Source organism: Trachypithecus francoisi, unplaced genomic scaffold (assembly GCF_009764315.1).
Source record: "Trachypithecus francoisi isolate TF-2019V2 unplaced genomic scaffold, Tfra_2.0 Lachesis_group9, whole genome shotgun sequence".
NCBI lineage: Eukaryota > Metazoa > Chordata > Mammalia > Primates > Cercopithecidae > Trachypithecus > Trachypithecus francoisi.
Window position 1 is genome coordinate 21,727,692 of NW_022681474.1, and position 26,733 is coordinate 21,754,424.

Below are 26,733 nucleotides of genomic sequence, written 5' to 3' on the forward strand. Positions count from 1 at the left end.
TATTGTATGAAACTGAGTATGTTTCGCATCCCAAAGAACTTAATTTGTTAGAAAACTTCAGCTTCACTTGAAATGCCAATTGGCTGTGCTCTACTTACATAACAGGGGTGAGATGTGCAGTTTAAAATACTTTAATTTTTAACTCTATCATTGTTCCAAGAAAATGTCCTTAATTCAATTTAGGATTCTTTCCACGTAAGCTGTTTATTTCATTTCTGTGGAAAGACTATTGGGGATTAGCATATTTGAGTGCTATTATTTTAACTGATATTTGGTCTTCCCAACCTACCACCACATCATCTGCTTTCACAGATATATGAATAGATTACAAAAATAACATTTCTTAGAATGTCATTTAAAATTTTTAAGTTGTTTATATAAAATTTTGTGTCAAACCATAAAAACGAAAACACATACATGTTTTTTCTTTGAAATATATTTTATTTAAAATGAAATAAAATGGAAAGGAAAGATGCTTAAAAATTTTAGATCCAGTTTTCCTACTCATTTGTCTGTAGTTACATCTCTGTTCTGCCTTCTGAGATTATTTTCTTCATTCTTTAAATACGCTAACTCTAAGAAATGCCTTTAATGATGATTTTTTTGGGGTTACCTGTAATTAACTTAAATACTTTTACTTCAGCAGAGTGTTTGAAAATAGTTGAATTGGACATACTACAGGTTTAGGTTGGAAGTTATTTTCTGTTAGATATTTTCGACAGACATTTTATCACTCTCGGTTTCTAATTTTGCGATCAAGAAATCAGCTCTGGGTCTAATTGTCACACCTTTTAAGCAAGGTGTTTTTTGTTTTTTGTTTTTCCTTTTAAGCTTTTGTGATTTTCTCTTTGTCTCTGGTATTCCACTCAATATTATGATGTGTATTAGGATGGGTTTCTTATTCGTCCTGTTTGAGATTCAAGGCTGGGCGCGGTGGCTCAAGCCTGAAATCCCAGCACTTTGGGAGGCCGAGACGGGCGGATCACGAGGTCAGGAGATCGAGACCATCCTGGCTAACACGGTGAAACCCCGTCTCTACTAAAAAAAAAATACAAAAAACTAGCTGGGCGAGGTGGCGGGCGCCTGTAGTCCCAGCTACTCTGGAGGCTGAGGCGGGTGAATGGCGTAAACCCGGGAGGCGGAGCTTGCAGGGAGCTGAGATCCGGCTACTGCACTCCAGCCTGGGCAACAGAGCAAGACTCCATCTCAAAAGGAAAAAAAAAAAAAAAGATTTCTCAATCTGAGAATTTACATGTTTTATAAATTCTAAAAATAATCCAAGCTACTATGTTTTTTGAATATTGCTTTCTCTCATTTGCTCTTTTCTCTCCTTTGGATCTCTGATGAGACTTACCTTGGGTCTTCTCCCCTTATCCTTTCATTTTGGTATACAATACGATGAATTCTGACAAATGCAGACCAGCATAAATTCAACTACGCCAAAATAGAGAACATCTACATCAACCCAGAAACTTTCCTATTCTTCTTCTGAGTAATGCTGCTCTCCACGCCAGCACTCAGAGGCAACCAGTATTTTGATGTCTGTTACCATACATTAGATTTGTTTGTCATGAGCTTCCTATCAATTATGTGAATTTTAGAGCAGCGATCCACAATTTTTTGGCACCAGGGACCAGTTTCATGGAATACAATTTTTCCACATTACTGAGGAATAGGGGGAAGGCGTGATTTAGGGATGATTCAAGTATATTACATTTATTGTATACTTTATTTCTATTATTATTACTACACTGTAATATCTAATGAAATAATTATACAACTTACCATAATGTAGCATCACTGGGAGCCCTGAGTTTATTTTCCTGCAACTAGATGGTCCCATCTGGGGATGCTGGGAGACAGTGACAGATCATCAGGCATTAGGTTCTCATAAGGAGCAAACACCCTAGATCCCTCACATGTGCAGCAAATAATAGGGTTTGCGCTCCTGCAGGAATCTAGTGCTGCCGCTGATCTGACAGGAGGTGGAGTTCGGGTGGTCATGTGAGTGATGGGGAGTAGCTATAAATACAGATAAAGCTTAGCTCACTCACCCGTGCTCACCTCTTGCTATGTGGCCCAGTTCCTAACAGGCCATGGACTGGTACCAGTCCATGGCTCAGGGTTTGGGGACCCCTTTTCTAGGGTGTCTGACTCCTTTATCTCAACATAATACTTTTGTAATGTATTCATATTGTTCTATCATTAACTTGTTTATTTTAAATTAATGAATAGCATTTTATTGTATGACTATTTCACAATGTGCTTATGTGTCCTGGTGATGAACATATGGTTTGGTTCAAACCATTAGGCATTGTGCATTAGGCTGCTGTGAAAATGTTTGTACACATCTCCTTGTAAGTACCTGGAACTTTGGTTGCTGGGTCCAGAAGTATGACTTACTTTATAATAAATAACTAAACAATTTTCCAGTATGTATATCACTTTATTATCTCACTGGCAAATTTCAGTGTATGAAATTTGTCATTACCCCACATCTTCACCGGTATTTGGTTTGTCAGTGTCTTTAAGTTTAGCAATTCTAGAGGGCATAAAGTCTTACATTGTGCTTTCAATTTGCTTTTAAAAAAATTTTAAATTGTCACATCGTAATTGTATTTATTTATGGGGTACATAGTGATACTACAATACATGCAATGTGTAGTGATCAGATGAGGGTAATTAGCATATCCATTTCAAATATTTATTATTTATTTGTATTGGAAACATTCAGTATCTTCCTTCTAGCTGTTTGAAACTTAATATATTATTGTTAGCTATAGTCATCCTAGTGTGTATAGCACACTAGATCTTACTCCTTCTCTCTAGCTGTGATTTTATACCTTTAGCAAATCTCTCCCTATCCTTCTCTTCCTCCTACCCTTCCAAGCCTCTAGTATTCTCTGTTCTACTGTTTACTTCTAGGAGATCAACTTTATTTTAGCTTCTACCTATGAGTGAGAACATGTGTTGTTTAACTTTATTCCTGGCTTATTTCACTTAACATAATGTCTCCAGTTCCATCCATGTTGCTGCTCACAACGGGATTTCATTCCTTTTTATGACTGAATAAGATTGCATTGTGTATTTATACCACATTTTCTTTATCCATTCACCTGTTATTGGACACGGAGGCTTATTTATTATCTTGACTATTGTGAATAGTGCTGCAGTAGATGTAAGAGTGCAGATATCTCTTTGATGTACTAATTATTGTTCCCTCTTTGGATAAATGTCCATAGGGGGATTGTATGGCAGTTCTATTTGAAGTTTTCTGAGGAACCTCCATACTGTTCTTCATAGTGGCAGCACTAGTTTTCATTCTCAAGAACAGTGTATAAAAGTTCTCTTTTCTCTGCATTCTCACCAGTATTTGTTATTTTTTGTCTTATTGTACAATAGCCATCCTAACAAGGGTGATGTGATACTTCATTGTGATTTTGATTTTCATTTCCCTGGTGATTAGTGATATTGATCATTTTTTTCATATAATTGTTGGCCATTTCTGTGTGTTTTGAGAAATGTTTGTTCAGATCATTTGCATATTTTTAAATTGGAGGAGTATTATTATTATTTTTGCTGTTGAGATGTGTGGTTTCCTCATACATTGTGGATATTAGTCCTCTGTTGGATGGATAGTTTGCAGTATTTTCAATGCAACAGGCTGTCTTTTTACTCTGTTGATTGTTTTCTTTGCTGTGCAAAAATTTTTTATTTTTATATAATCCCATGTATTTACTTTGTTTTATCTTTGTTTGTTTGTTTTGTTTGTTTTTTGCCTGTGCTTTTTTGGTCTTATTCATGAATTGATTTCCCAGCCAAAACTCCTGAAGCATTTCCCTTATATTTTCTTCTAGTAGGCTTAGTTTTGTGTCTTAAATTAGGTCTTTGATCAATTTTAATTTTGTATAGACTGAGAGGTGGGGGTCTAGTTTCATTCTTCTGCATGTGGATATCTAGGTTTCCCTAGCACCATTTATTGAAGACACTGTCCTTTCTCCAATGTCTGTTCTTGGTGCCTTTGTCAAAAATCAATTGACTGTAGAATTGTGGATTCATTTTGGGGTTCTGTATTCTGTTCCATTGGTCTATGTTTCTGTTTTTATGCCAATACCATGCTGTTTTGGTTACTATGCTTTGTCATGTATTTTGAAGTTCAGTAGTGTGATGCCTGCAGCTTTGTTCTTTTGGTTGAGGATTGCTTTGACTATTTGGGGTCTTTTGTAATTCCATATCAATTTTAAGATTTTTTTTATATCTGTGAAGAATGTCATTGATATTTTGATAGCAATTGTATTGAGTCTGTAGATTTCTTATATAGTATGGTTATTTTAACAATATTGATTCTTCTACTCAGTGATCATGGGATGTTTTTCCATTTGTTTGTATACTCTTCAATTTCTTTCCTCAGTGTTTTGGAGTTTGCCTTGTAGACTTGAATTTGCTTTTTCCTGATAGTGTTTTGCTTGTGCTTGTTGGTGATTTGTATATGTGTGTGTATATATATATATATAATTTAAATATATTTCTTTAAATAATATATCAGTAATATATATAATGATACTTACATCCAGTATATATAACAAATATCTATAACTCAATGTTAAATAGACAAATACTTTAGCAGATACTCCAGAGGAATATATGTGTGTGTATGTATTAATATTTTTAGATATATATAACATATTTAAATATTCTTGTATATAAATATATTTAAATATACATGTTTATGTTGCATATAATGTATATTAATGTTATATACATATAATATAAATATATAAATATAAAATATATATTATATATCTGTGTATATTAAATATACAACATATTTAAATATATTTATATAAATGCACACACACACTCCTCTATGGAGTATCTGCTAAAGTATCTATTTGCTTAACATTGAGATATAGATATTTTTTATATACTGTGGATGCAAGTATCATTGTGTGTGTTTGTATATATAATTTAAATATATGTAAATACACAAATATTTAAATATATTACATATAATATATAAAATATGTGAATATATCCATATAAATATATTCACATGAATATATTTAAATATAAGTATACAAATATGCATAAGCACACAAATGTATACATATATTTAAATATATGTAAGTACACACACACATATATTCCTCTATGGAGTATCTGTTAAAGTATCTATTTGTCTGCTTAACATTGAGTTATAGGTATTTTTTATATACTCTGGATGCCAATATCATTATATATATTACTGATAAATTATTTTCTTCAGTAAGTGTCCTATTTTATTTTTGAAATGGTGTCTCTTGATGATTAGAAATGTTTGGTTTTGATGACATACAATTTATTAACCTTTTTCTATAATGGTTGCTGCTTTCTATGCTTCTGCAAATAATTTTTCTCCACCCTGATCACAGAGATATTCCACTATATTTTCTTGGAAGTTTTTGAGGTTCAGCTTTTACATATAGGCCTCTGATTCATCATGAATTAATGTCATTGTGGTGTTTGAGCTTCATTTGTTGAAATGACTCTCATTTACCTATTGATTGCCTGGAAGATTTTGTTGAAAATTAATTATATACTTATAGATCTACAACTGGTACTTTGTTCTCTTTCATCAGTCTGTTTGTCTTATTTCACCACCGATTTTGTGACTTATATATTTTTATATAAATGTGAGACCCTACTGGGATATTGATTATCATATTATTAAATCTGTTAATCTGGGAGGATTGGTATATGAATTATATTGACTTTTCCTATCCATGGGCATGATGTATCTCTTAATTAATCAAATATTTTTTCATTTGTCTCAGTGCTGCTTTTTAGTTTGATCGTATAGATCTTGTCTATATAAATTATCTCCAACTATTTTATTTTTTAATGCTATTGTTAAGTCATACCTTTTTAAATTTTACTGATATTCCTTGCTCTGTTAAAACTATAATTATTTTTATATGATAATTTTGTATTTTACAGCTTTGCTGAATTCACATATTGTTTTGTTTTTGAGTCAGAGTCTCACTGGCTCTGTCCCCCAGGCTTTAGTGCAGTGGTGTGATCTCTGCTCACTACAACCTCCACCTCCTGGGTTCAAGTGGTTCTTGTGCCTCAGCCTCCTGGGTACCTGGAACTATAGGGGCACACCACCAAACCTGGCTAACTTTAATATATTTTGTACAGACTCGATTTTGTCATGTTGGTCAGGCTGGTCTCAAACTCCTGACCTCAAGTAATCTGCCTGCCTTGGCCTCCCAAAGTGCTGGGATTACAGGCATGAGCCACCACACCAGGCCCACATGTTAGTTTTAATAGTCACCTTTTCACAAATTCTTTATAATTTAAAATTACGAAAGCTGTGATTTTTTAAAAAAGTGTTTGTCTTCCTTTTCAAACTTTAGGCCTTTATTTTTGTTGTCGTTGTTGGCTAGGATATCCAAGACTATATTTTTAAGAGGTAGTAGAAGTTTTAGACCAGGCTGGGCAGCATAGTGAGGCCTTCTCTCTACAAAAATTAAAACAAACAAACAAAAAATAGCCAGGTGTGGTGGCATGCACCTGTCGTCCCAGCTCTCAGGAGGATCACTTGAGCCCAGGAGTTGGAGGACTACAGTGAGCTATGATGACACTACTGCATTCCAGCCTGGGCAACCCAGCAAGACCCTGTCTCTTAGAAAAGAAAAGAAGAAAAACATAATTGACATTGCTTCTGATTTTAGAGAAAAGCCATCTTTTTCCATGGAGTATATTAGCTTTACATTTTTTATGTAGTGTCCTTTATCACTATGAGGAAGTTTCCTTCCTTTCTCAATATCCTAAGAGATTTTATCATCATTGAACATTACATTTTGTCAAATTCTCTTTTGAATCTATGCATAAAATTATGTTTTTTTTTTCTTTTATATCTAGCTGTGGGTATTACACTAACCAATTTTCAAATCTTGGCCCAGGCTTGCAGTCTTAGAATTAACCCTACTTGGTCAGAATCTATTATCCCTTCTATATACTGCTAGATTTTAGCTAATCATAGTTTGTTGAAATTTTTGCACATATATTTCTGAAAGGCATTGTTCTATAATTGTCTTTTCAAAGCTTTTTCCTTACAATTATATTCACTCATAATATGTATTATGTGCATATATAAGGTATATATGAAATATATATTTATATAATTACTTTGTATTTTCTCTCACTACAATTGCCGCTTCATAGTGCTAGGGATAATTTGTTAATTGCTTTGCTTACAGCCTGGATCATAGTTGGAGGTCAGTAAATACTCTTTAAATAAATGAATGAGAAGGGCAAAGGGAATTCCTACAGATATGAGTATACAGAAGGTCTAAACTGTAGCTCATCCAGATGGGGTCTGGAGCTATAAACCGAATCAGTATGTTCCAGAACACATATAAGCGAACAATTATATCATTGAATTGATTATATTTAGAGGAGTTCTGTAACTCATTATACAATTAAGTTAAATAAAAATAGGAAATAATTCAAGACAAATAATAGTTGTATGAGAACTTAAATATAATAACATACTATGTGACTAAGTTAATTGCAATATTTATATAGTTATATGAGCACTGAATATACAATTAAACAAAAATTATTACAACTCTTGGATTGTTGAGGGGAGAAAAGTATACATCTTGGGGAAAGAAATAGCATAAGACCTATATCCTTATCCCTCATAGGACAAAGGTAAAATTGAAAAGTCAAAAATTAGCATGATAAATATTTAGACACATATGCAGAAAATATTAGAAAAATAGAAAGGTATTAAAAGTGATTTTATCCAAAGTGTACCATAGAGTTAGTGTAGGATGAGACATAGGCCTCTTGAAATAATATTTAATTTTTTTTTTTTTTTTTTTTTGGAGATGGAGTTTCGCTCTGTCACCCAGGCTGGAGTGTAGTGGTGTGATCCTGGCTCACTGCAAACCTCCACCTCCCAGGGTCAAGTGATTCTCCTACCTCAGCCTCCCAAGTAACTGGGATTACAGGTGCCCATCATCTTGCCTGGCTAATTTCTGTATTTTTAGTAGAGACAGGGTCTAACCATGTTTGCCAGGATGGTCTCAAACTCCTGACCTCAAGTGATCCACCTGCCTTGGCCTCTCTAAGTGCTGGGATTACAGGTGTGAGCCACAGTGCCCAGCCAGTATTCAATTTTTAAACTCCATTTATGTATTACTTTAATAAAAATGTAAATTAAATTAAAGATAAATTTAACTGGATAAGAGAGCTTATGTATAACAAATACATAAGACTGGTATAGTTTTTAAAAGCTCAGCAGGTTTCTCAAGACTACAAGATTACTAATCAGCTCATATATTTTTCACTATCATTATATTACTCGTAAATAATCTCTGTGAAGATAATTACATAAATATGGATGGTCATGTGAATGAAAGTTCCCTGGCCATGCTTATTCTCAAGTGAATTTTAAAGATGAAAGGTCTTTGAAAATGTGAATTTACACTTTTGGAGAAAAAATAATTCAGTAGACAAAACAGAAAAATAAAAGTTGCTGTCATTTTATTCCAGGATGTTTCATCCTTGCATTTCAACAAATGCTAAATACAAAAAATAAATAAATAAAAGGGGCGAGGCGCAGTGGCTCACGCCTGTAATCCCAGCACTTTGGGAGGCCAAGATGGGCAGATCACAAGGTCAGGAGTTTGAGACCAGCCTGACCAACATGGTGAAACCCCATCTCTAATAAAAATACCAAAAAAAAAAAAAAATTAGCCAGATGTAGTGGTGGCGGGCACCTGTAATTCTAGCTACTCTGGAGGCTGAGGCAGGAGAATCGCTTGAAATCAGAAGGCGGAGGTTGCAGTGAGCCGAGATCATGCCACTGCACTCCAGCCTGGGTGACTGACAAAAGCAAAACTCTGTCAAAAAACAAAATAAAATAAAAGAAGAAAGAAAGAAAAGGAAGGAAGGAAGAGGAAAGGAAAGAAGGGAGAGAGGGAGGGATGGAAGAAGAAAAAAACGACAACATAAAACACAAGGGAAAACATTTCTATACAACCTTCTTAGGTCATGCCTTGTCACTGTTAAGTTTCTCACACATGTGTACTTGTATGTGTGCTATTCTTCACTTTGCATTGCCCTTGAATCCATAGGCTGGACATTGCTATTCCTAAAAATTATAAAGGTCAATTAAACAAGAAGCTTTGACAGTTTTCACACTGTTTCGTGGGTATAACTCAGACTTCAGCTTGCAAACTGAAAAACTGAAATTTTCTCTTGGTTAGATTTGCACTAGATATACAAGAACATACATTTATCAATTCAAAACAATTCGTGACTGGTCTGTTTCTCTTTCACCCTGAATAGTGCAAAACCAATAGAACTAAATGAAATACAGTTCTTTACTGCTCTCTTAGCTTAAATTATTCTTTGCACTGGGAAATTGTTTAAGCGGCTATTTGTGAGGGGACTTTAAATTTGGCATCTTTATTGCCTTTCCAAAGAAAGTTCATTTAAATATGTGCATACACTAGCTGCTTTTTAAATGTTTTCAATGACTTAGTCTGCATATATAAATACACACTACTGTTTTTTAAATGCCTCAGTAATTTAGACTGCACACGCAGTACAATAAAGTACTAATGTAGAAATCCATTTTCTTGTGATACATAGAACATTTTAATATTCCGGAAATTATACTGTATAATCTTGCTAGAGTATACAGCTCAGATTTCAATTCATATTAATGCTATAGCCTGTTTCAGATAAATTAAAATTTTCAGTGTAATAGTTTACATGATAAATGTTCACATTAAAAATCTGATGGTTGGTACAAAGCCCAGTGGCACAATTACTATAGGCTGCTTTCTGCAAGCTGTAACAAATCTACTTAGTTTATTTCCTGACGTTCTATGCAAATTTTTGAAACAGTTATGTCATTTCATTTAGTATCACATCTTATTTCATAAGTGATTTGAAGTAGCACGTAAATGACATGCATATAGTTTAGCCAATGTGTACACATACATATACATACACATGTATATATACTGAAGGTTTATGGAATCAAGATTCAACCAACTCAGGGTCCTGGGCAGCCCTTTACAGTCTTCACTCTTCAGGATCCACAATGGTGGCATGCTCCTTCCAGGTAGCAAGGTGGATGAAGAGATAAAGAAACTGGCCAACAGGTGCATGCCAGCTGTCCTTTAAGGAAAGTATCTGGAGATCATCACAGGACCCGCAGGGTTATATGATATTAGCCAGAACCTAGTAGTGTGATCATACTACATTTTTCTGGAAAATGGATTTCATTCTGGGCAGCCGTGTAACCAGCTAAGAATTGTAAATCAGAAACAAAGGACAGATATAGGGGTCAAACATTAGTCTCTACCACGTGCAGTGATAACATATTGTGAAGGAATGGTCACAAAGTGAAATTGGCCATGGGATGCTGTGGCCCTGCACATTTTCTAGACATAGACTGAAAATATAAGCTTCTTATTGACCAGAGAGAAAAGAAAAAATGTGATGAGGTTGAACACTCATTGCTATAACCAATAACCAGGTCAGTAGAAACACAACTTATATTAGTTGAGAATCTGATAAAATTTTCTATTTATATACTTTCAATATTCCCCCAAGTAGGTACAATAGGTAATTTTAATATTTCATGTTTTAAGATAATGTTTCTCAATACATGCCAAGGTGAAATTCACTCATTGCAACAATGGAGGAATGCAAAGTTAGACAGCTAATGTATACCCAGATATAAGATGGTATAGCTTGATCTAGTGTTGTGTTTATTATAGAGAAAGGGTTTTTCTCTGGTGAGAGAGAGAGAGTTGGGAGAAAAATTTAATTACAGAACAATATATTGGGCGGCTTTAAGGTAATAGATGTTAATCTTGTTGCTATATCAAAATCACCTGCAAGGCCCTGGATAAGGACTTACCATACTGCCACCCGCTATGCTCTCCTACTAAGTTGGAAGGTCTCAGGCATGACCCTGCTATCTGTATTTTTCTAAAGATACACTGATTATTTTGATACATAACTGGTTGAGAACCATTGTTACAAGATGTGAGAATTATTGGCTCCTTGTTATAAGGAGAGAGACCAACTCCTTCCTTGAAAGCTACACACTAACAAAACTCAACCACGATGAAATTAAAACAACAACAACAACAATAACAAAAACAGACTAGTCAATCCTATAAACCAGAAGGAACTTGAATTTACAATTAAAAAGTTCCCAAAATGAAAAATCTCCAGGCGGCAAGGCACAGTGGCCCATGCCTGTAATCCAAGCACTTTGGGAGGCCAAAGCAGACGGATCATGAGGTCAAGAGATCGAGACCATCCTGGCCAATGTGGTGAAACCCTGTCTCTATTAAAAGTACAAAAATTAACTGGACATGGTGATGCATACCTGTAGTCCCAGCTACTCGGGAGGCTGAGGCAGGAGAGTCACTTTAACTAGGGAGGTGGAGGTTGCAGTGAGCCAAGATTGCACCACTGTACTCTAGCCTGGGCAGCAGAGCAAGACTTTGTCTCAAAAAAAAAAAAAAAAAAAAAAAAAAAAAAAAAAATCTGGAAAATTCTACCAAACATTTAAAGAAGATCTTTCTTCCTTTCCTTGCCCTCAGCTTCTTCAAATTATAACTCTCTCATATTTCATTTCCTCAGATTTCTACCTTTATTTAATCTGGGCTTATGAATCTGTGGTTAATAAGATGGTTAAGTTGTGTTGCACTGAGTTCCTGCTTCTCTGAGGAGCCTCTTAAGAACCAATTACATGTGCAGGGGCAAAATATTGTTAACATGGGACAGAGAGGAGGGGGAGGTCTCCAGACATCACAAAGTGCTTCCCTCACAGCAACTGGGTAGGTGTTCTTTGATATTGTGTGCTATTTGAACAAACAATGGAGGATAAAAATGTTTGAAAGCCAAGGAGTTGATAGATTCTTTTTAGATTTTTTTTTTTTTTTTTGTGAGCGGGAGCCTTGCTCCTGTTGCCCAGGCTGGAGTGCAGTGGTGAGATCTTGGCTCACTGCAACCTCTGCCTCCTGGGTTCAAGTGATTCTCCTGCCTCAGCCTCCCGAGTAGCTAAGATTACAGGTGCCCACCGCCACACCCGGCTAATTTGTGTATTTTAGTAGAGACGGGGTTTCACCATGTTGATCAGGCTGGTCTCAAACTCCTGACAGTAACTGATTGACCACCTCGACCTCCCAGAGTGCTGATACATTATTCTAGTTCACCTTAATATCCAAGCAAAGAACTCCCTCTTTTGTGAAAAGACTGTTTCTTTTCAATAAGTTGATTTATTGGGAAAAACTGAACAGGAATAGCAAGGAGGACTCTTTTATTTTTCAAACTATATTAAGTAAAAGGAGAATGATTATGGTAAAATAAATGAAACACTATGTGGTACGATTCTTAGAACAGGATTCTATTCCATTCAAAATGGTCAATCCAAAGTATAACATATTATTACCACATACCATGCTGAGGTATAAATAAAACTATACACAACTGCTGGGCTCAAAACTGATGTTCAAGCCCCTTAATTCCATTGCTAGATAATTTATTGGTTACGTTTTGCAAAATGAAGAGAAATAGTAAGATCATTTCAAAAATGAAAAGATGGCTTGTTATTTTGTGGTGTTTTTTAAAAAAGGAAAGGAATAATGCGTGCATGATTTTTATATATTAAGTAAAAAAGAATACAACCTTTTCTTACTAAAGAAACTAACATTTTCTTACTGAAATATATTTCATGCCCTTAAGCAACTGGTAATACACAAAGTTATTCAGAATGGTTTCTAGAGCCAAACTACCTAGATTCAGATCTCAGGTCTGGTCCCTACTCAATTGTGTAGTATTGAGGAAAATGCTTTATTCTCTGCTCATTAGTTTTTTCATCTGTAAAATGAGTATTAAGCAGAACTACTTCATAAGATTATTATGAAGATTGAATAAGATACATAAAATTCTTATAAGCATGACTAACAACTGAAAATTATATGTCTCAGTCATAAATTATTGGTGTTTTTTCATTTTTATGATACAAGTACCTTAACCATTAATGAATTAAGAACAAATTTGTTACAGTGAACATATATGTTAAAGGAAAATATCAGGTGTGAAAAGAGGTGATTTCAGGAATTAATAGATTATTATTTCTGAGTATTTTGTTTGCATTGCCAGTATTCTATAAACAAATTAACCCTGAACTTTATAAATAATGAAATATAATTTCCTTACAGTGGATGTTAAAATACTCTATGCACAAAGTTTTGCCCAGTTCTATGAAATACCATTGATAATCGCCAGCAATAAAATCCCAATCCCTTTCATTCACAATTTTCACCATTTTTGTCAATTTAAGAATCAAGAATTCTGTGATAAAGTAAGCTGGACACACAGATTTTAAAACATAATTGGATTAATTGACATTTTTCTCTCCCTATTTTATTAGAAACATTATGTATTTAGCTTTTCAAATATATACAGTTTTTGCACTCTAAACTTCATATTTCCAGAGGGCCAGTATTAGATTTTATACTGTTTGGAAGCTGCCTCTCTATCTTGAACTAGAACCATACCAAAGCTTAAACAATATGTATTCATTTAACGAAGAAGGGAATTAGTTTTGCATTTCCAAAAGCATTATTGAAAATAAATTCTCCACTGTAATTTATCACATGCACTTGTGATGATGATGATGAAATGAAATCCACTGATAGAAGTGGATTTGGTTGAATGAATCTGCTGTCAAAACTCCTTCTGTACCACTGTATCAAAAAATATTTTCCAGATTCAGACAGTATGTTTTTGGTGGCCATGAACAGAAGTATTAATCTGCACTAGCAAAGTCTTAAGACACGAGTAGTTGAAAGAACATGGGGCCTGTGATCAATCAGTGTGTAGTCTACCTCTTGCTCTGATGTGTGCCAGATATTTCAGAAGACAAATATTTTTTATGTCTTTTTCTGAATCTATTAAAAATATCTTGTGTTTTTCCCTTTATTTTGTTTATGGTTATTTATATTACTTGATATTCAAGTGAATTCCTTGCACTCTGACATGAACATGATCATGACATACTGTCTTCTGTGCAGAACTTTATTGGCTAATTTAGTACAGAATTTTGTGCCTCTGTTCATGAGAAATATTGGTCTATCATTTTCTTGTGTGTTTTTCTGCTTTTGGTATTAGAGTAATATTGACATCATAAAATACACGTAGGAGTGTTCCCTCTTCCTCTGTTTTATGGAAGAGTACATGTTGGATTACTATTATTTCTTCTTTATATGTGTCATAGAATTCATCAGCTAAATTTTGCCCTAGCGTCTTCTTTGTGACAAGACTGTTAATTATGGTTTCTATGCATGTAATAGTTGTAGGGCTATTCACCTTTATTTTTTTCCTCAAGTTGGATTTGGTAATTTGTTTTTGGAGGAATTGATATATTTCACCAAAGTTGTCAAGTTTAGTGTTATAAACTTGCTCATAATAATCCTTTATTATCTTCTTAAAGTCTATACAACATGTAGTGATACCTTGTCTTTCCTTTTTCGTATTGGGAATCTTTGTCTTATTTTTATTTATTCATCAGTACAGATGACGTTTTATCAGTTTTATTGATATGTTCAACTAAACAGCTTTTGGTTGAACTGCTGTTTTTCACAATTGTTCATTTTGTCTTTAATAGATATCTCCTCTTATCTCTATTATTTTCCTCCTCTACTTTGTGATAAATTTGCTTTTATTTTTCTAGCTTCTTATGATAGAAACTTAATTAATTTTAGATCTTGTTTTGTTAAATGTAAGCACTTATAGCCTGTATGTTACCTAAACTGCTTTACTTGGAGCCCATAAATTTTGATGTGCTGAGTTTTCATTTTCACAGAGGTCAAACTATATTCTAATTACTGTTGTTATTTCTTCTTTGACTCAATGGTTGCTTACAAATATGTTGTTTGATTTCAAATATTTGGGTGATTTTTCAGATACATAATTTGATACTGATTTCTATTTTAATTCTGTTGTGCTTAGAAAGCATGCTCTGTATGATTTTAATTCTTTTAAATTTATTGAAACCTGTTTTATGGCCTTTTATATGGTCTATCTAGTGACTATTTCACATGTCCTTAAAAACAATGCATATTCTGCTCTTGTTTGGCGTATTGTTATATAAATGTTAACTAGACCGGTCTGCTTGATCATGGGTTCATGTATTCCATACATTTACTCTGTGTTTTATCAGTAACTGAAAGAAGGGTGGTATACTTCCAACTAACCTTGCAGATTTGCTTATTTCTCCTTTTGATTCTGTCAGTGTTTGTTTGTTGTAATTACATGGATAAACACTGAAGTTTTTTTTTGTTGTTGTTTGTTTGTTTTTGTTTTGTTTTGTTTTTTTTTGGAGACAGTGTCACTCTGTCACCCAGGCTGGAGTGAAGTGGCACAGTCTTGGCTCACTGCAGCCTCTGCCTCCCAGGTTCCAGTGATTCTCCTGCCTCAGCCTCCCAAGTAGCTGGGATGACAGGCATGTACCGCCACGCCTGGGTAATTTTTGTATTTTTAGTAGAGATGGTGTTTCACCATGTTGGCCAGGCTGGTCTTGATCTCCTAACCTCAGGTCATCCACCTGCCTTGGCCTCCCAAAGTGCTAGGATTACAGGTGAGAGCCACTGTGCCCAGCTTTTTTTTTTTTTTTTTTTAATTGAATGACCCTTTATTACTTCTGAATGGTCCTCTTTGTTCTTGGAAGTATTCCATACCGTGAGTTCTACTTATTCTGTCTGTTCTGGTGGAATTCCAGCACCTACTGACCCGAAGTGATTTGTATGAATTATTCCCCTCAGCTGTTCAGTAGCTCTTTTGTTTCATTTTTGCTTATTTTTTATTTATTTTAAAAGTGTTTGGAATTTTACTTTACACACTATTTCTCTCTCAGATAAAATCCCAATTTACTCTTTCTCTTAAATCCCAATTTTCTCTTCCTCTTACACTTTTATGTAGTCTTTACCATAGAAGTGTAATGTCCATACATATTATAAAGTTTAAAGTAATTTAATATATTTATCATTCTTTTGAATATTATATGGAATTTAAAACTGTTTTAATCATTTCCTCTCTATTCATTTACATGTAGTTAGTTGTTTTGTCACATTTTGATACATTACATCAAAATGTGGCATTGTTGTTATCATTGTTTTTAATATTTACCATCAAGTGTACTGCTTTCTTTACTGGAAATTTTTTGTAATATCTTCGGTTTTTCTTCTAGGATCATTTGACTTCTTTCTAAAGAGCATTCCTTAGCAATTTCTTAATAGAGTCTTTTGGTGGCAAAATCTTTCACAAGATCTGCTGAAGGCACATTAGCCAAATGCCTTACCTCTAAATAGCTCTCCTTACAGATACATCGTATGTTTCATTCTCTGTTATTTTCATTATAACCTCATTGAAAAATGGGTTATGGCCAGGTGCGGTGGCTCACACCTGTAATCCCAACATAACAGGAGGCCAGGGTGAGTGGATCACTTGAGGTCAGGAGTTCGAGACCAGCCTGGCCTCCATGGTGAAACTCTATCTTTACTAAAAATACAAAAAAAAATCGCCAGGCCTGTTGCCAGGCACCTGTAATCCCAGCTGTTTGGGAGGCTGAGGCAGGAGAATCACTTGAACCTGGGAGGTGGAGGTTGTAGCGAGCCGAGATTACACCACTGCACTCCAGCCTGGGTGACAGAGTGAGACTCTGTCTCAAAAATATAAAATAAAAAAAAAATGGTTATCATTAATATTATGGAACAAAAAGCAACACAAGAGTTCAGGGAAGAAATGATATTTCCAACTGAGTAAAATTTTAACAGATTTTGTGGTATGTATTAAAACATTATTTTGGACCTCTGCTACTATGAAATTTGTATGTGTATATATTCAGGTGTGTATATTTGAGAAATAGCTTATAGATAATTGAACTTCGAAACACTACTCCAGTCTCTGTCCTTAATGTCAAAAATAGTCTGTTCTCTTAAATACTGCCTGGCTTTAACAATTAAAGATTGTTTTAATAATTTAAGAGTCTCAGATTTCATTGTGCTAAGAAATTCCAAAACTCTAGATCATCCTCACAGTATATTGTTTTGATGTCTTTTCCTGAATACCTGTAAAAATAAATGGAAGTTTGACATTCACAACAAGCCTGATCTACTTGTAGTGCGATGCATGCGATGACATCTGATATTATTTGATAGATTGAAGCATGTGTGTGTGTGTGTGTGTGTGTGTGTGTGTGTCTTAGAGAAATGGAGAGAAATGGATATAGTAAAAGGAACATTGGCATAAAAGTTAGAGTATCTGAATGGTTTTATTCTTTGCTTATCTGCTATTATGTGATCACAAAATCGAAGGCATAGTTTTGTCTCTTAATTTTAGTAACTCTGATTTTTATAATAGAAGTTTTTTTTTTTGTCATGTTTGAGTTTATGTAACATACAACTGCAGAAGTAAATACTTGGGATTTACACCTGCTGTTTAATTCAGATAAAGGTCTTGATTTGGACTTTCTTCTTTTTGTCCTTTGTAATTTCCATTAATTTTTCTGGTCTGCTCTGGGAGTCATTATAAATATAGGGAACCCTCAACCTCCACTGACCAGAAGACTCACTGAGTAGGAGCTGTTAGTACACTAGAATATTTAGCAACATAGATAGTTGTGTGATCCAATTATTTCAGGTAGAAGATTTTCATCCCATATCACTCCTGCTACTCAATGTTTCTGTAAATGTTAAAAGGATGTATACTCTTTTTTAACTAATTAGATTCTTACACCAAACTTCTTTGTATGACCTACTACAAGTTATTAAATGTTTTATGCAAATTATTAATATCAGGAATGAAGCAGGGAACACCACTACAGATACCATGGACATTAAAAGGATACTAAAAGAATTATATGAACAACTGTACGTTCACAATTTGCTAATCTAGATGGAATGTTTGTTATATAGGTAACTTGCATGTCATGGGAGTTTGGTGTACTGATTATTTTGTCACCCAGATAATCAACATAGTAGCTGATAGGTGGCTTTTTGATTTGCAGTCTCCTCCCATCCTCCACTCTCAAGTCCAGGTGTCTGTTGTTTCTTTCTTAGTGTCGCTATGTCCTCAAAGTTTAGCTCCCATTGATAAATGAGAACACACAATGTTGGCTTTCTGTTCCTGTGCTATTTTACTTAGGATAATGGCCTCCAGCTCCATTCATGTTACAGCAAAGGATATAATCTCATTCTATTTTGTGGCTTCATAGTATTCCATGGTGAATATATATCACATTTTCCTTATCCAGTCTAATGTTGATGGGCATTTAGGTCATTCCATGTCTTAGCTATTCTGGATAGTGCTGTGATGATCATGCATGTGCATATTTCTTTATGGTAGAATGATTTTTATTCCTTTGATAAATTTTTGATAATATGAACTGAGAGTTACTAAGCATATACTTCACGTGGTTCAGGCTGCTTAGTCTATTACATGTTACCTAATTTTAATCCTTATAACTCTGAAAGGTAGACAAGCGTTATTCTTATTTCCATTACTTAGATAAATCGTATTTGCATGTGATGATCAAAATATCTCTTCCAAAAACAAAAACTTTATGGGCTGACTATTTTAAGTCTATTTCTTATTTAGGATTAAATAGATACTAGATGCTAAGCCCTGGGTGTGCAGCAATATGGAAACAGTATACATTCTCCAGGACTTTGAGAGAGGCAAACAATTTAAGCCAGGAATTAAAGTATGATAAGTGCTGTGATATGGGAAGTGTGAGGTGTTGTGGAAATGTGTAGCATTTCGGTTAGTAGAACCTAACTTAGATCAAATGATGAAGAAAGGGAACCCTAAGAAAAAAGACTTAAAGTTCGAATGATAATTCCAGTATTGGAAGATAAGTATTCCAGGCAAGAGAGAGCATGGTGTGAGATGATATTGTGGTTTGCATTTGCATTCCCCTGATGATTCGTGATGTTGAGCATCTTTTCATATATACATTGTCCACTTGTATGTCTTCTTTGGAGAAATGTCTTTTGCCAGTTTTTAAATCAGGTTATCTGGGTTTTTGTGCTATAAAGTTGTAAGAGTTTATATATATGTATTAAAAATATATAATATATGTATTATATATAAAATATATACTATATAATATAAATATGTATTATATATTATATGATAGATATATTCACTATATGTTATCTATGTAGTATATATAAAATTGTATGTACTATATTTTGTATGAATTACTCCCTCAGCTTTTCAGTATTATATATAATATTCATATATATAGTATATAATATGTAAATATTATATAGGATATATACCATATAACATATAATATAGTGTGTATATAGTATATAGTATATATAGTATACTAGGTAAATCGTATTTGCATGTGATGATCAAAATATCTCTTCCAAAAACACAAACTTTATAGGCTATTTTAAGTCTATTTCTTATTTAGGATTAAATAGATACTAGATGCTAAGTATATATAGTATATATATACTAATACATAGTGTATATATATGTATTAGCATATATAGTATATATAAAATATATATGTATAATATATATTATATGCTATATATAATATATAACACATAGTATATATACTATATAGTATATGTGATATATATAAATATTTTGATATTTTAAATATAATTATATAATATATAATATACAACATGTAACACTAATATATAATTATGTATTATATATTGCTTTATATATTATACAGTATATACATAAAATACTATATATACCATATATACACAAACTCAGTATACTATATATACTATATAGTATCTAATATACATAATTATATGTTAATAATGTTACATGTTGTATATTATCTATTATATAATTATATATTTTACATTTAAATATATTATATATATTTATAAATATATATTATAAATAAAAATATAAATAAAACATTTATAAATATATACTATATACTATATTATATATAATTATATGTTAATAATGTTACATATTATATATATCATATAATAATTATATATAATTATATATTATATATTTTACATTTAAATATATTTATATATAAATTACATATATCTATATAGTATATATACTATAAAATATATAATACATAATTATATATAATAATGCTGCATATTATATATTGTATTATATATTATATATTACATAATATATTATATAATAGTTATATAATTATATATTATATATTTTACATTTAAATATATTTTGTAAGTTATATATAACATATTATATATTTTATATTATTTATCATTTTATAATATATTATATTATATAGTACATATAGTATATTATATATTATATGCAGTATATATTATATATAGCATATATAATTTTATTCTTTTTATATTTTAATGCTTCCTTTTTTTCTTTTCTTGCCTAATTGCTCAGACTAGTATTACTGGTACTATTTTGAATAGAAGTGCCAAGACTGGGCATTAATTCTTTACTCTTTATGCTGAAGAAAGAACTGAAAAATTTTCACTGTTGAGTGTAATGTTGTGTTTGAGCTTTTTACATATGACCTTTATTATGTTGATGTAAATTCCTTCTATATATAATTTAAGAGATTTTATTATGAAATGGTGTTGAATTTTGTCAAATAGTTTTTCTGCATCTATTTAAATGATCATAAGATTTTTATTCTTCATTCTGTTAATGTGGGGTATCACATTATTAATTTCCTGATGTTAAACTATTCTTGCGTATCAGATGTAATCTTACATGGTAATGATGAATGATCCTCTTAAAGTGCTGTTGAATTTGGTTTGCTAATATTTGGTTGAGGATTTTTGCATCCATATTTATTAGGGACATTGGCTGTAGTTTTCTTCTTTTGTAGTGTTTTTGCATGACTTTGGTATTGAGGTAAAGCTGGATTAATAAAATGAATTAGGAAATGTTCACTTCTCTTCAATTTTTTAGAAGAGTTTGAGAAGGATTAATGGCAATTCTTCTCTAAATATTTAGTAGAATTCACCCTTGAAACCATCTGGTTCTAGACTTTATTGGGAGGGTTGTTACCATTTCAATCTCATTACTCATTATTAGTCTGTTCAGATTTTCTTTTTCTTATGATTCAGTCTTAGTAGGCTGTAGGAATCTCTAGGAATGTATCCATTTATCCAAGTTATTCGATTTTTGGTGTGTAATTGTTCATAGTAGTCTCAGTGATCCTGTATGTTTATATGACATCAGTTGTAATAACTCCTCCTTTAATTCCTAAGTTTATTTATCTGAGGCTTCTCCTTTTTTCTTTGTTTGTCTAGCTAAGTGTTTGTCAGTTTTGTTTATCTTTTCAAAAACTGAAGTATGTATTTTATTGACATTTTCAATGGTTTATTCTCTATATTGTTTATTTATGTTCTAATCTTTATAATTATTTTTATTCTAACTTTGGGCTTAGTTCTTTTTTTTCTAGTTTTCTGGCAAATATAGTTAGGATGTTTATTTAAGGTATTTCTTTTCTTAATGTAGGTATTTATCACTGTATACTTCTCTCTTAGTACTGCTTTTGCTGCATCTCACAAGTTTTGCAATGTTGTGTTTTCATTTCATAAAATGTTAACAATTAACCTAACCAAAAAAATTTTGTCAGAGATAGAGTCCATGGTTGAAACTTATTTTCAATGGCTTCGTAATGGAAAGTTCACCTAATCAGGCAGGCCCAAACAATTCAGGAACAGCATAGTACACAAAATTGCCAGAAGCCTTCATAACACCAGTTTCCTGTCCAGTGGCTTCAATGTGTCATTCCATTCATCTTCATTTTCTACTCGCTTCCCTCTTGACCATCTATTGTCTAAAATGTGAAACTTATCCATGAGGTACATGCTTCTGTATGAGGTTTTATCACCAGCCATTTCCAGATGCCAGAAAACCTTATAATAAATACCTGAACTTCATTCCCTACCTCTTGACCCACATCAACCCTCATCCACCAGGTAACTTGCCTCCAGAGGTTCATGCGGGGGAATTACCACCATTGAAGTAAAGCAAGGAGTGATGTTATCAGCTCCCCTACCTGGAAGAAGGTGAAGACAAGAAGAAAGAAAATGTCAGATCCTGTAGTGTCAGAGAAAAAAATGTGAAGCTGATATCCCAAGTTGGATTTCTAAACAACTTTTTCTATTGAAATATTGTTACCCATGACAGTTAAATTCTATTGTAATATTGGAGTAGTATAATAATAATACCTTCAATATACATTCTAAACAACCTTATTCCAAAGCACTTTATTTCACTCATTCATTTATTTGACTAATATTTACTAATCACATACTAAGAGCCATGCACTGTTCTAGGCACCAGTGAGATACACACACACACACACACCACACACACACACACACACACACACACATACACACCGAATACTCCCTTAAATTAGCTTAACTTCTCTAGGATTTTGCTCTTTTTATCTCTTTTGAGTGAAGGAAACTAAAATTTATCAAATGTTGGTATGATCCAAGTCATATTACTGATAAATATCAGCACTAGAGGTCAAACTCAGGTCTTCAAAGGCATTGCTTTTTCTCATGTTTTATGAGCAAATCTCTATGATTGACATTGCATTGTACAAAAATTGCTTCTAAAAATTCCAAATTATAGACAAATAAATATGCATTTTAGAGAAAAATCTGTTGTAGAGTCAGTTATTAGTTATATATTTGCAGTCGTGCTTCTAAGGAGGTGTCTTATATATCGTGGCTTCTGAAAAAGATTGGAGTGAATGGATGCTAATGGAATGTATTTCCAAATGCCACATAATACATGACCTCTTAGTTCCTTAAATATTTTATTTCAGGATGAAAAAATAGAAGGCTTCACATTGGCTCTGATATAATTTACATCCTTGAACACAGTTTACAAGGAATGCTGCATTTGGGGAGATGGAGGGGTACTTTCCTAGATCAATAAAGTGATGCGCTTTTTTTTTTTAGCATTTGTAAATGATCATAGTCATGAATAAGCTTCTATAGTTAGAGTTCTGGAGCAGAGTGGGAGAGAGAGATGGGGTTCAGGTACCTGAAATTCCTGAGAACAATATGTTCCTTTATAGATTAAAATGAATCCACTCTTACTGCTTTTTGACCTCACTGAATGTGTTAGGAGTGTTCGCTCATTCTTGTTTTGTTTTGTTTTTTGTTTTAGGTTTCTGCCCACTTGGCTATTGGGAATGTCAGAATGGAAAATGCTATAGGCTGGAACAAAGCTGTAACTTCGTAGATGACTGTGGAGATAATACTGATGAAAATGAGTGTGGTAGCTCCTGCACTTTTGAAAAAGGCTGGTGTGGCTGGCACAACTCCCTGGCTGACAACTTTGATTGGGTTTTAGGGGTTGGTTCTCATCAAAGCTTAAGACCTCCCAAAGACCACACACTTGGAAATGAAAACGGTAGGTTATTAGATTGTCATAATTGCTTTCACATGATATTCACAATGTACATCAAAATGTCTTTTCCGACAGCAACTGGGGAGCTCTGGAGAGACCACCACGATGATATTGCAAGGCGATCAAACATGTAGTGAGTGTATGTTTTTTCTTAGGACTGCCATAAGAAAGGGCCACAGAGTGGATGGCTTAGACAACAGACATTTATTGTCTCAAATTCTGCAGGCTGGAAGTCCAAGATCAAGATATTGGCAACGGTGGTTCCTTGTGATGATTGTGAGGGAGTATTATCTCTTCCATGTCCCCTCCTAGATTCTGGTAGTTTCATTAGTTCCTTGGCTTGTGGATGGTGGTTTCCCCTAAGTCTTCACATCCTCTTCTCTGTGAGCATGTCTGATTCTTGGTCCAAATTCCCTGTTTTATTAGGACCCAGTCATATTGGATAAGTGTCCATCCTAATAGCCTCATTGTAACCTAATCATCAGCAAAAACCCTATTTCCAAATAAGGTCACATTCATAAGAACTGGGGGTTAGAACTTTGGCATATTTTTGGGAAGGGGGGAACACAATTCAAACCATAACGATGTTTAGCCAGAATCCAGTATTAATCATTAATTCAGTCATTTAAGTTAGATGAGAATGTGTGCTGCCATCAAACATCTTTCCTAAATGGCATCCACTTGTAATCAATAACCCTGAATTCTGCCACTCATATGATCATCAGCAAGTCATGTAACTTTTTGGATTCTCAGATTCCTCATCTGTCATTTTGAGATAATAAAATTCGACCTTTGTGCCTCACAGAGATGGTGGAGATGATGTATATGAAGGGATAAGAGTTTGAAACCTATAGAGATGGCATGAAAATTTAACTGTAAAACCACATATGTTAAGGGTATTGGGCATGGCTTATTTTTATAGTGAGTAGCTGAGATCAAGTCTCAGCCTCCTTGGTGAAGGAATAAAGGACAGTAGCAGAATGAAGAAGGGACCCTAAATCCCTGGATGCTACGTAATAGGCAAAGAAGTCTAAATACTGAAATTCCATAGGCCTATTGGGGAAAAAAAAAAAAAAAACAAGCCACAGAAAGCAAGACCAAAGTCTCATTCAAACACTCAGCTCTCCATACATGAAATGTTTTGGATATGTCAATGTGCAAGAACAAAACTCAATACCTTTCTTCCCATGTTACTTACTAAAATTCTCAGTATTTACACACTCAACAGATGACTGAATTTTTAAAAGCACATTTTATCACTCTTTTCTTTTAGATTTCATAGGTAGTCTTTACATTATTTTACAATCACTTGATAGTTGGGAAATAAATAAAATAATTTTTGTAACTATCTTGTTGATTCAACGGCGTACATATCCCATCAGATCAGTTAATCTGTGAAGCATGTGCTAAAAGCACAGACAGTTGGAAATTGTTCTGTCAGGAAGCTAGAGGCAAGGCTATTCGGTTTTCCTTCTGTTCCAGATGAAAATACTTTTGGCAGCTCAGATCATATGAATTGTAATTAAAGACCCTAACTATGATGGAAACGCAAAAATAATCCCATCATTGTTATTTTGGTCTTCTCTGAATTCTGTCCTTGTTCCTAGGGCACTTCATGTATCTGGAGGCCACTCCAGTGGGCCTTCGGGGTGACAAAGCACACATCAGGAGTACCATGTGGCGAGAATCCAGTGCAGCCTGCACCATGAGCTTCTGGTATTTCATATCTGCAAAGGCCACAGGATCCATTCAGATTCTCATCAAGGTAGGAACATGGCCTGTGATGCCTCTGAACTTATTGTGTTCTGTTTTAGAGACAGGGTCTTGCTCTGTCACCCAGGCTGCAGTGCAGTGGTGCAGTCATGGCTCACTGCAGCCTCCAACTCCTGGACTCAAGCGATCCTCCTGCCTCCGACTCCCTAATAGCTGGGACTACAGGCACGCACCGCCATGCCTGGCTAATTTTGTATTCTTTGTAGAGATCAGGTCTCACTATGTTGCCCAGGCTTGTCTCAATTCCTGGGCTCAAGCAATTCTCCCACTTCAACCTCTCGAAGTGCTGGGACTACATGCATGAGCCACCACACCTGGCCCCCTCTCTCTAGGTGTCATGTGGCCTGAGGGAGTTGACTTGCTAGAGAAGTCCCCCTGTTTTTCAAAGGTGCCATTTCCTGTGGCTGAAATGATCTATGGGGTTTGGTAAGCTGGGGCATGAGAACCAGCTTTGAGTTCAACATCATATCCCGTGATGATGACTGAATCCTAGAGACTCCTTATATAATAATAATTAAGAACGTACATTTCTTCTTCCTATTTCGTTGTTTCCTTCCCTATCCTTTCCAATAAAAGAAAATAGATTATTTGTATATCTGAAAGAAGAGCGGCTATCCATTTTTGCTCACATATGAGCGATCATTAAGGGAACTAATAATAGACATTCTGGTTCAAAGCACACTGTGCAAAGGACTGAACTACTCAGGAGAATGATCAAGGTATGATTACACGGAACTGCTTATTAACTGTGACACGGTAATGCATTTTCTTCCTGAGGATTAATTGGATGTTTCTGTCAGAGCTTTAATTTAGTATAACAAAGTGACAGTGTTCAGGGAACAAAATAACATAGTAAATACTAATATTAATGAGACTTGGTCAAACACCTTTACTCTTTACTGAGTTAAAACAGCAGCTGAAAGGAGAGACATGTGTGCGTGCGCAGGTATGTGTGTATTTATTTGAAGAATCTAGGTGGAATTCCTTCCTAGAAAGCTTACTTTAAAGCATGCCGTGAAGACCATTGCTGTTTTTTTTTTCCTCACACATGAGCTTTGGTTAAGTGCCCTGGCACTGAGAGAAAATGCCTGAGCTGAATACCAAAGAGCTTTTACCTCTGAACAGTTTATGTCTGCAGAGTCTATGTTTCATCGGAAACCAGAATTGACTTTATAACTTAGGACTCTTCTATAATGATGCAGAAAAGTCTGCCTAATAAAATACATGTTGCAAGAACCACAGCAAGTCATTCTTACATTTAAAGATGGAAACTTACCAAAATATAGCACTTAAAGTTCTCGTAAGAGGACTTCACTGGCACTCTTGGAATGTGATACTTGATTCTTTGGTGTGCACCATGTAAGAGATTTGGTACTGCTCTGTGGGCTTTGCTTTTATCATTTGCCTCAGTTGTATTTGCATTTCAATTATGTTATACTGACAAGCTTTATATTTCTAGAAAGTGCAATATTAAACCATTTTGTGGTATCA

The 26,733-nt window shown here is 34.0% G+C and overlaps 1 protein-coding gene across 1 annotated transcript in view; it reads left to right on the forward strand.

Annotated features, from left to right (window-relative positions):
- Window positions 1-26,733, forward strand: part of MALRD1 (MAM and LDL receptor class A domain containing 1) — a 702,910-nt gene that overhangs the window by 348,577 nt on the left and 327,600 nt on the right. Inside the window, 2 exon segments of the mRNA XM_033209380.1 lie at window positions 23,227-23,472; window positions 25,077-25,234. Of these exon segments, the coding sequence (XP_033065271.1) occupies window positions 23,227-23,472; window positions 25,077-25,234 (404 nt within the window).